This window comes from Onychomys torridus, chromosome X, assembly GCF_903995425.1.
Source record: "Onychomys torridus chromosome X, mOncTor1.1, whole genome shotgun sequence".
Classification (NCBI taxonomy): Eukaryota; Metazoa; Chordata; class Mammalia; order Rodentia; family Cricetidae; genus Onychomys; species Onychomys torridus.
Window position 1 is genome coordinate 2464377 of NC_050466.1, and position 10429 is coordinate 2474805.

The following is a 10429-nucleotide window of genomic DNA, read 5'->3' on the forward strand; positions in this document are numbered from 1 at the left end:
AGGCTCCTGGATGTGCGCAGCCGCAGAGCGCCACGGCTGTGCCCACTAGTCCCAGCGCTGCGCACTTGACAGCCAGTCCGCCCGTCCGGAGCCCGGCTCGTTGGGGCAGCATGGCGGGGTCGCCGCTGCTCTGCGGGCCGAGGGCCGGGGGCGTCGGCCTTTTGGTGCTGCTGCTCTTGGGCCTTCTGCGGCTGCCCCCCGCCCTGTCAGCGAGGCCAGTAAAGGTGCGACTCCAGTCAGCAGGGGGGGGGGGTGGGGATGGGGAGGAAGATGGGGGAAAGTGTTGGTGAGGCATTCTTGCTAGTATGTGCATAGAGATTGGCAAGGGTGTCCTGGGCTGCCAAGCGCATTTTCTGGGTGTGAGGGTGCTGATGCTCAAGGGCTCAGCATCTGGGGCCTGGTCTGACCTCGACCCGTGGGTGGCCTGTGGCACTGTCCATGGCACTAGGGCATATTTAGAAAAGATGTCCATGTATCAGTATGTGTGCCTGTGATGTGATGACCGAGGTGGATGGGTATTGTGTTCTTTCAGTGTGTCCTTTGGTTTGACTGCTCCTGAATGTCCTACGTCCTGCAGTACTGGAGATTCTTCTGTTTGACTTTTTTTTTGTGTGTGTGTGTGTGGGGGGGGCTTGATTGCTTTCTCAGTGATACCATGTGTATATTTGTGAACTCTTATGTGTGATGACGTAGTATATGGGCGTATCTCCCCTGTGTACGTGTGTGTTTCTGTGTTTGGTTTGTTTTTTTTTCCATTTTGGAAGGAGTGGTTCTTGTACCTCAGGGTACATATTTCATGGTGGCGTGGGTCGACTGAGTGCTTGAGTATTTCTATGTGCATCCACGAGATGGTTTCCTTCTTGTTTCTTTGTGGAGCAGTGTCATTGCTGGGAAAGAAGCCATGATGTTTCTGCTCTGCATTGTGTTTTTGAAAGAGATGCCTATCCTTGCACCTGGGTGGCAGATCATTTCCCCAACAAGGAATGCACACAAGCAGGAAAAGACCACTTCTATGCAGTTCCTTGCAGCAGATATGGCAGTGTTGGGTTGCAAGTGTGACATTTCAAGGGCTGTGTGTGTGTGTGTGTGTGTGTGTGTGTGTGTGTAGGAGGAGGATTGCTGGTGAGTGATTCCCCCAAGGGCAGAAGGTGGTGTGGTGGATGCTGACCAAGGGCAGGGACATGGAGCAGCTTGCTCTCTACCTCTTCAAAGCTGTCTGAATCACAGAGAAGGGTTTTTTAAATTATTAAATATTTAGCATGGAACAATCTATTTAACATATATGTAAGTCATAAAGAATAATAGCTACGATTCAGCTTAAGAAATAAAGTATGACCAATACTAAGGACTCCTTTGCTACCCTTACCTTCCATTTTCTGCCCACTGATTCCATGTATTTGCAGCTTATCTTTAAACAATCTATTGTTTAGTTTCTGCTTTTGGAACATCATAGAAATAGAATCAGGCTAGGCATCTGCTTCCTGGTGGTCTCACTAAGAAATCCCTGGTGGTGGATAGTCTTAGGCTATCTACAGTGGGATTCTAGAATTTGCCTGTGTGTGTGTGTGTGTGTGTGTGTGTGTGTGTGTGTGTGTGTTTGAATCGAGGCCTTTCTGCATGCTAGCCCCCAGAACCTTTTTTTGGTTTTGCTTTGGTGGAAGATTCATTTATATTGAAGTGTATGGCTGTAGTTCATTTTGATGCACAACATCATATCTTATGAGTGTATCATGAGTATACTAGTATGTCCTGGTTTATTTCCAGGGCACTCTTTCCTTTACTCCCCCTACTTTTATGCTATTAGAAAATACTACTATGATGGTTCAAGAATTTATTTATGTCCAGTAGACTTTGAGTGCAACACTCTAGGAGTGGGTCATAATTTCCCTTTCAAAATGATTTCTGTAATTTGTTCTGTTTTGTTTTTCGAGACAGGGCATTCTCTGTGGAGCCCTGGCTCTCTTGGAACTCCCTTTGTAGACCAGGTTGGTCTCATGAACTCAAAGATATGCCTGCTGGGAGCAAAGGCGTGTGCACCATGCCCGGCATATTTTTGCACATTTAATTTCCAACCGCGAAGTTCCAAACCTGGTACCCCCACCCCCAAGAAACAAACAAACAAAAACAACCTGGCATCCAGAAGACTCAGGGCAAGTTCTGAGTGATTAAGGAATCACACTGAGATTGCATGGATCCTAGAGGTGTTTAGTGGTCTGAGTGCCCTTGGAGGTAGCTGAGTGTCTGCTGGGGCCTTAGAGACGATAGGAATTTTGGAGGGGCCCAGTGAATGTGGTGGTCATCTAAAAATCCATGGAGCCCCACCCCTCTGGCTAGAGGGACGATGACGATATCGGTGTTTTTCTCCACTTCATCTTCTCGCAGGAGCCCCGCAGTCTGAGCGCAGCATCGGCGCCCTTGGCTGAGACAGGCGGTCCCCGCCGCTTGCGTCGGGCCGTGCCCCGAGGAGAGGCGGCGGGTGCGGTGCAGGAGCTGGCGCGGGCGCTGGCGCACCTGCTGGAGGCCGAGAGACAGGAACGCGCGCGTGCCGAGGCGCAGGAAGCGGAGGATCAGCAGGCGCGTGTCCTGGCGCAGCTGCTGCGTGTCTGGGGCTCCCCGCGCGCCTCGGACCCGCCCTTGGCCCCGGACGACGACCCAGACGCTCCAGCGGCCCAGCTCGCACGTGCTCTGCTCCGCGCTCGCCTAGACCCCGCCGCCCTCGCGGCCCAGCTTGTCCCCGCGCCTGCCGCTGCGCTGCGCCCCCGACCCCCAGTGTACGACGATGGCCCCACCGGCCCGGATGTCGAGGACGCTGGCGATGAGACCCCTGACGTGGACCCGGAGCTGCTGAGGTGCCGGGGCAGGGGGAGGGAGGGAGGGCGAGGGCTGAGATCACCAAAGCGCTGCACTGGAGCCTGGGGAAGTGAAGTCCTGGATCCCGGGGACAGGGGACAGACGCCCAGAGACCCCAGACTGGGGTGACACTATACAGGACTAGGGCTCCCGGAGAAGTCGTTGGGGAAGGCAGTTTCTGGGATGGAAGGCAGGGACTTCTGACTTAATCAGAAAGTAGTGAGTCCCTCAGGCTTGAGTGCAAGCAATATGGTGTTACTAAGTTGTGTTGGCCGGGTTCAGGACTACAGTGGTGCTGCAGAGCCGCATCCTCACTGCACTCCGCTTCACCATGCAGGTACTTGCTGGGGCGGATCCTCACCGGAAGTTCGGAACCAGAGCCTGCTGCGGCCCCGCGCCGCCTCCGCCGAGCTGCCGACCAGGATTTGGGTCCCGAGGTGCCTCCCGAGAGTGTGCTGGGGGCGCTACTGCGCGTGAAACGCCTGGAGAACTCCTCGCCCCAGGCGCCCGCACGCCGCCTCCTGCCTCCCTGAGCGCCGCTGCTGCATCCCGCACGCCCTGGAACCCAGGAGCAGCCAGCCCCCAGCAACCCTGACTTCCTACCAGCACGTCCACAGCCGCCTACCCGGCAACTCCCGAGACCCCCATCTCCTGAACCCTCAATAAATGCGCTCTACAGCAGCTCTTGGTCCGAGTGGCGTGTTCTAGTGGGCTGGGTGAGAGGCTGTGTATTTGGGTCCTCTACTGACATGGAATGTACCCCTGCCTAGTCTGCTCTCCGCAGCAGTGACATTGCCGTACTCACCAGGTGCCTGGGCTAGCCAGAATTCTAGGCTTTGCTGAGGTGGGGTTCCCTGAGAGGCTCTGAGGTCACTTTCAGAGTCTGCCAGAGGACCATGGCACTAAAGGTCAAGGGGCTACACTTGTTGCCCACCAGGACCAGGGCCTGCTTGTTCTGAGGGCCCTAGATGGATCACATCTGCAGCTAGTCCAGACACCCAGCACACCATTAACAACATGCCAAGCCCTGAGCACACAGGGCTCTGTGAAGAGTCAGCCCAACCACGGCCTTTGCACTGGTTATTTTTTCTGCCCTCCGTATGTGCAAGTTTTTTTTTGTACAAACATCACTTCACAAGGCATGTTTAAACCTTCCTGTCACTGTGAGCCATTGCCTCTTTTAATATATAGCTTCTATCAATGTCCGGTATTCCTAGTATCCAAAACAAGGTTGGGCAGTTTCTCCTCTCTCCAAGTGCTGGGATTATAGGTGTGTGCCACTACCATGCTCATATCCCCACAATTCCGTGAATGAAAGAATTCTCATAACTGAAGCAACATTCTCACCACATGACACTTAGTATGGAAGCTGGGTATAGTACACACACCTGTAATATGGAATACCAGCACTTGAGAGGTGGAAACGGGAAGATCACCCAGGAAGGAGTTCAGTGTCAGCCTGGGTTACCCTGTCTCAGAACAAAAGAATCAAAACTCAGCATGGTAGCACATACCTTTCATCGAAGGACTCAGGAGACAAGGGCAGACAGCTCTCTTAGTTCCAGTCAGGGCTACCTTGTACATAGCAATACTTTGTCTCAAAAAACAAACAAGACTTAGTATGGAGGCAGCTTTGAATCCTGAGAACAACATTTATTTAACTTTGCATAGAACTTCATAGAACACAGCCAGTGCTGGACACCCCATGTTACCACCTAACTCCTCACCAAATGAAAATAAAAAGGTGTCTGTAGTAACTGTTATTTGGTGGGGAAGGGTCATCTTGACGAAGAGCTTCAGGCTACAGAGCAGCCACAGCTACACACGGCTTTGCGGTGTCGGGTCTCCTTGCTTGGCTCAGCCATAGCCTCCTGGGCCCTCTGAATCTCATGGACAAGCAGATCAAAGGCTTCCTCTACACCTTGCCGTGTCTTGGCTGAGGTCTTCACGAAGGGGGCTCCCCACTTGTGAGCAAGGATGGCCGCAGCAGCATGAGCATCTTCAGCGGTGGTCACTAGGTCACACTTGTTGCCCACGAGTACCAGAGGCTGCTTCTGGTGAGGGCTCCAGGTAGACCATATCTGCTGCAGCTGCTCCAGAGATGAGGGGTCATCAAGGGCAAAGACACCCAGCACGCCGTCACCAGCTGCCAAGCACTGGTCACGCAGGGCCCTGTGGATATCTTGCCCCGCTGTGTCCAGCACATTCAGAACATAGCCTCCGTTGTCCAGGGCCACCTGCTTCCAGTAGGAATCCTGGATAGTGGGGTCGTGGTCTTTCACGAAGCAGTGGTGGGTCATCTGGATAGTGAGAGCACTTTTCCCAACACCACTTGCTCCCACCACCACTGCCTTGTACTCAGGAAGCTGCCTACCAGCATTTTTGCATTGTGCCCAGGCCTCGTGGCTTTCCTCTGGGGATCTGGTGCACGGTGGGTTGAGGCTCAGGTCCAAGATGCTAGACTTTGCTGACAACGCCATTCTCCTCTCCACCTCTCCAACAGTCAGCTCTAAGAAGTGGTGTAAACAGCAGGTGCTGAGAGTGAGAGAGAATGAGAAGTCAGGTGAGACAGCCTGAAAGAAAGGAGACCCCCCAGGTGCCATTGAATCAACATAGTTAGGTATACACTAGTTGGCTTCTCCTTATTTGGAAGTGGGGTGAGGCAGGGTCTTAACAAGCAGCTCTGGCTAGCTTGGAATTTGTCCTACAAAGTTTAAGCAATCCTCCTGCCTCTACCTTCCCAGTGTCAGAATTACAGGTGTGTCCCACCATGTCCAGCCTCCTTCTTAAATCCAGAGCCTCTATTGTTCAGCTACTCCTTCAACGCCAAGCAGGGATATTTCTTTTCAGTATTTTTTCAAATATATATAATTTATAAATTGTATTTATTTATTTATTGGTGCTGAGGATCGAACCCAGGGCCTTGCGCTTGCTAGGCAAGCACTCTACCACTGAGCTAAATCCCCAAGCCCAAATTGTATTTATTTTGTGCACGGGCGGTGCTAGACTGGGATTGATGGCAGTGACCCCAGCCCCCCGCAGGGGTGGGATTGTTGCTGTGTGCCATAGCATTTGTGTGGAAGTCCGAATATAACCTAGGGAGTAGGTTCTCTTTTTCTGCAGGAGTAAGCAAGGCAGTCAGGTTTGGTAGCAAACCCCTTTATCTCTGAGCCATCTGGCCTGCCTGGGATTTTTCAAGTACTCCTCCTACTGATATTAACATGCACCCCATGAAGCCCACCCGGCTAAAATGTGTGACCCTTGTGTAACCATTACTATAGTTGAATTTGAGAATGTTTAAAAAATTTTGAACATCTGCACGTTCAGAAAAAGAATCTCTATAGCCCTTAGCAGTCTCTCTCCATTGTACACGGAGAGTGGGATTTGGTTAGGTTGTCTTGGAACCCCAGCTTGGCAGAGTAGCTAGTGCCTGTCTGGTGGCTGGCTGCTTGGAACTTTCCCACCCAAGGGGTTTGTGTTGTAAAAGAACATCTTACTGCAGAAAGATGATCAACCGAGGCTGGAGATCTATAGCTCAGTTGGTTTCAGTGCTTCCTTAGCATGCACAGAGCCCTGAGTTCAATCCTCGGCACCGCATAAAAACTGCCTGCTGCCTCACATCTATAATATTCCAGTATTCAGGAGGTGGAGGAATGATTAGAAGTTCAAGACCAGTCTAGGCTACATAACACATTGGGAGCCAGCCAGACCCCTATCTCAAAAAAAAAGAAAGAAAGAAAAGAAAAGAAAACCAAATCATATAGTCTAGTACCTACCTATATGTGAGGCAGGGACATAGATATTCACAGAAAGTAAAAGAAAGCTGGGGATGTGGTTCAGTTGGTAGAATGCTTTGCCTAGCCTGAATGAAGTTCTGGACTTGATCCTCAGTACAATAGAAAATCAGGCAGAGGACCAGCAAGACTTCTCAGCAGGTACTAATGATTGCCAGGAAAGCCTATTAAGCTGAGTTCTTTCGCTGGAACCCATGGTGACTGACACAGGTTTATTCCAGCACTTAGGAAACAGAAGTAGGTGATTCTCTGTGAGTTCCAGACCAGCCAGGGTTACATAGGGAGACCTTGACTCAAAATAAATAAGTAAGTAAGTAAGTAAGTAAGTAAGTAAGTAAACCCATCACCACCACCACCACCAAAAACCTCAAGACAACAGCACCCCAACAAAAACAACCTTACCTGCTGTGAACTAAACGTTACTTTCTACATTTTATAATCCACACTGTTGTCTATAACCTCACATTGTTTGGCACCAGATAATTTGTTAATTAATGTTAAGTATTTTATTATTTAATATTGGCTAATTAATTTTAAAAAATCTTCCCGTATGCCAAGCATTGATATGGTACAGAAAAAAACATACTCAACTCCTGGGGCCTTGAAGAAATTCTAATGTAAAGAGAGACAATAAATATGATAAGTAAGGAAATTATCTTGCATAGTAGAAGAGGTTAGGCACACAGCAGGTGCTCAATTTGTGTTAGCTATTAATAGCAAGTCATTAACTCCCTGAATGCACCTCCATATCCGGTTGGGGAAGGGCCTTCCAAAAGTTCACCATAATGGTGGTTGCCACACTTTTCACTAGAAACTGGAAGGAGTGGCAGGGGGCAGGTGGTGGGTTCCAGGGGTCCCTAGATTTTGTAGAGTTTGAGGAAGTGAGGAGGGATGGGGGGGGGGGGAAGGCCTTAGGTGGAGGGATCCTTCTTTGAAAGGGGCCACTGGAAGTGCCTATCCACAAAGGGAATGCAGGGTGAGGAAAGCAGGCAGAGAGCAGGGCTTTGGAGTATCCCAGTGTTTGGACCCAGAGAGGGAAGAGTCTGCAGAGGCGGTGAGAGCCCGAACCAGGAGGGCCTCAGTGCCGAGGCCCGAGTAGTGGAAGAACCAGGGCTGGGATAGTGGTGGCACTGGAACAGGTGGAAAGGAGACGTCAGGTTCCAGTATAATCGGAAGGTGGAACTCAACAGCTTCCTTTCAAGATTAAAAGACAGGGGATCTGGAAAGAATGACTCTTAAATTTCGGACTAGAGCAGAGCAGCTGCAAAACTTGGGGTGCTGTGACTAGAGGTGGGGATAAATACGAGAAGGGAGCCTCCCTAAGGTGCTGGCGATTACCACAGTGACAAAAGGAGGTTGGGGAGTCCGAGTGGGCCCCCAACATGGCCACTCAAACTCATCTTTGTGATACCCCAGGAAGGCTGGGGCTATAGTCTCCGTGTTCACAAGGAACAGAGAAAAGAGTGAGGGGACTGGCCCCAGGCCCCTCAGCAGGAACGGTAGAGACATCACAGATCGGCGCTTCAGCTTTCTGCTCAAGTTACACAGAGCCCTATTAGAAGTGCTGCTGGAGCATCCCCAAAGAGCTCTGAGGACCCTGTGATCACCGGCTCTGAGCCGATTGAGCTAGTCTTCTAGACTCGCATCTCCGACCCAGGAAGGCAGGAGTCCCGGGACGGCGAGCAGAAGCGGGCTGGGCACGCGGGGTCAAAGAGAGAGGGAAGGGTACGGAGTTGCTCCAAATACCAGAGCTTGTGGCCCTTTTGCCAGGGTTAGCCCGAACAAGTCGCCTCGTCTCTGCACTTTTCCGGGTCAGTCAGGTGAGGTGGAAAGCTCCGGGTCGGGAAGGGCGACCCTAATCTATCCCCGCACTCCTCCACTTCGGACTCAAGTTAGAACCGCGGCGGTGGTGGCGCCCTGGTTCTCCCTTCTCCTCCACCCACCTCGGGAAACAGCCCTGCTTCCCGCTCAGCGCAGCACTCCACTAAGGTGAAGCGAGTGCGAGGCTTGCTCCCCCGACAGGGCAAGAACCGAGGAGGGGCCCCTGGAACCCCCGCGCCAAAAGATGTCTGGGTCAGGAATGCCAGCGTCCCACTTACCTGCGTCCTGGAGTGGCGGTCCGCTGAGGGGCGGCAGGCTGCTCTGACCGGACAGTCTGGGGGTTAGGATGCTCCCTACCCCCAGCAGCGGCGGAGGGCGGGGAAGTGGGCTTGCCCCCTCCCACCTGCTCGACCCCTGACCCCCTGCCTTCTCCCCTCGGCCACCACACAATGTGGAGAGCAAATGTGGGCGGGACCTCCACCTGCCCCTCTCTACACAGCACCCCCCTCTCCGTCCCGCCCCTCCCTCGCCTGGATTGCTTGCTTTAGGGTTGGTTCAGCTTGGGCCGTTTGTGTGTGTATAGTGCACTGTCAGGATTTGACCTGGAAGACCACTTTTTGGAAACCATTTTGTGTTTTTTTTTGACCCGGAGAACTTATACAACTTTAGCTGGGTTTCTAGGTAACTCTGAGGTAGGTTGCATCTGTCCTGAAGGGAAACAGTTGTAGAGGAAGGGCTATTTTGTGAGGGCAGAAAGAACCTGATCTGAGGCAGAAGTGCAAGTTATAAATCCCTCAGACTCTCTTGCAGCTATGACAATCATAGGCTAGAATTCTGAGCAAGTAAGGTGGGGCATCTGTAATGCTTCCCCAAAGGGACTGGAATGGGTTGTGACTTAGCTCACTTGGTAGTGCTTGCTAAGCATGTAGGCACTGCCTAAAATGTATGAAGTGCTGTCCATCCAAGCATTAGGGAGGTAAAAGCAGAAGGCTCAAAAGTGCAAGGTTAAGGCTGAAGAGATGGCTCAGTGGTTAAGAACATTTTTTGCTCTTCCAGAAGACACAGGTTAGATTCCCAGCAACCACACAATGGCTCAAAACCATCTGTAACTCTAGTTCCAGCGTATCTGTCACCCTCTTCTGGCCTCTGTGGTACCAGACATGCACATGGTGCAGAGACATACATGCAGACAAAACACTCATACAAAAAATAAAATTTGGGTTGGGGCTTTAGCTCAGTGATAAGAGCACTTGCCTAGCAAGCGCAAGGCCCTGGGTTCAGTCCTCTGCTCAAAAAAATAAAATAAAATTTAAAAGGATGTACAGGGTCAGTCTGAAGTCAGCCTGTTTTATGAGATCCTATCTAAAAGGGGATGGAGGAGGGTACAGAGCTGCCCTTTTCTTCTTTTTGACTAGGTGGGTCACTGGGATCAGAAGGTGGCAATCAACAAAATTCCTAAACCATCAGCCAAAGCAATTTTCAGATGTGAAATAAAACTCCAGAAAAGTCCTCCAGTTATCCAACTCAGGATGCCACCATAACCACTACATCCAAGTTAACACTGAACGTTATCCTCACCAAGCAAGTCAATGAGATAGATGGGCAAAAAAGCCCAGTGAGGCTACTTCCTGACAGTTTTCCTATCTTCTCACCCTAGAACTCAGCTGGGATAGGTTGAGAACCTTTATTTGACTTTGTCTTTAGTAGTTCTGACTGGCCTAAAACTCTGCTTTGTAGACCAGGCTGGCCTTGAACTCAGAGCTCCACCTGCCTCTGCTTCCCAAGTTTGGGGATAAAAAGCTTGTGCCACCATGCCTGTGAGACTCCTATTTCTAAGGTGGGCAATCATTTTCTCAGGAATTCTATTAGTTAATTCCCAGTGGAGCCAATATAGCTGCCTGCTTCAATTTTAGTTAGATTTGGGGGGCATTGGATGGACGACTTGATGAAGACCCCCCCCCCAC

At 51.1% G+C, this 10429-nt stretch overlaps 2 protein-coding genes across 2 annotated transcripts; one reads left to right on the plus strand and one right to left on the minus strand.

The window, feature by feature from the left end:
- Nucleotides 1–3531, plus strand: Pcsk1n (proprotein convertase subtilisin/kexin type 1 inhibitor). The gene is made up of 3 exons (XM_036174596.1): nt 1–224; nt 2383–2849; nt 3188–3531. Exons 1-3 carry the CDS (start codon nt 111–113, stop codon nt 3381–3383), a joined length of 777 nt encoding a protein of 258 aa, XP_036030489.1. The 5' UTR covers nt 1–110; the 3' UTR covers nt 3384–3531.
- Nucleotides 3532–4646: 1115 nt separating this feature from the next.
- Eras (ES cell expressed Ras) lies at nt 4647–5330 on the minus strand. The gene has a single exon (XM_036174115.1). The coding sequence runs from the start codon at nt 5328–5330 to the stop codon at nt 4647–4649; it is 684 nt and encodes a 227-aa protein (XP_036030008.1).
- Between the last annotated feature and the right edge of the window lie 5099 nt (nt 5331–10429).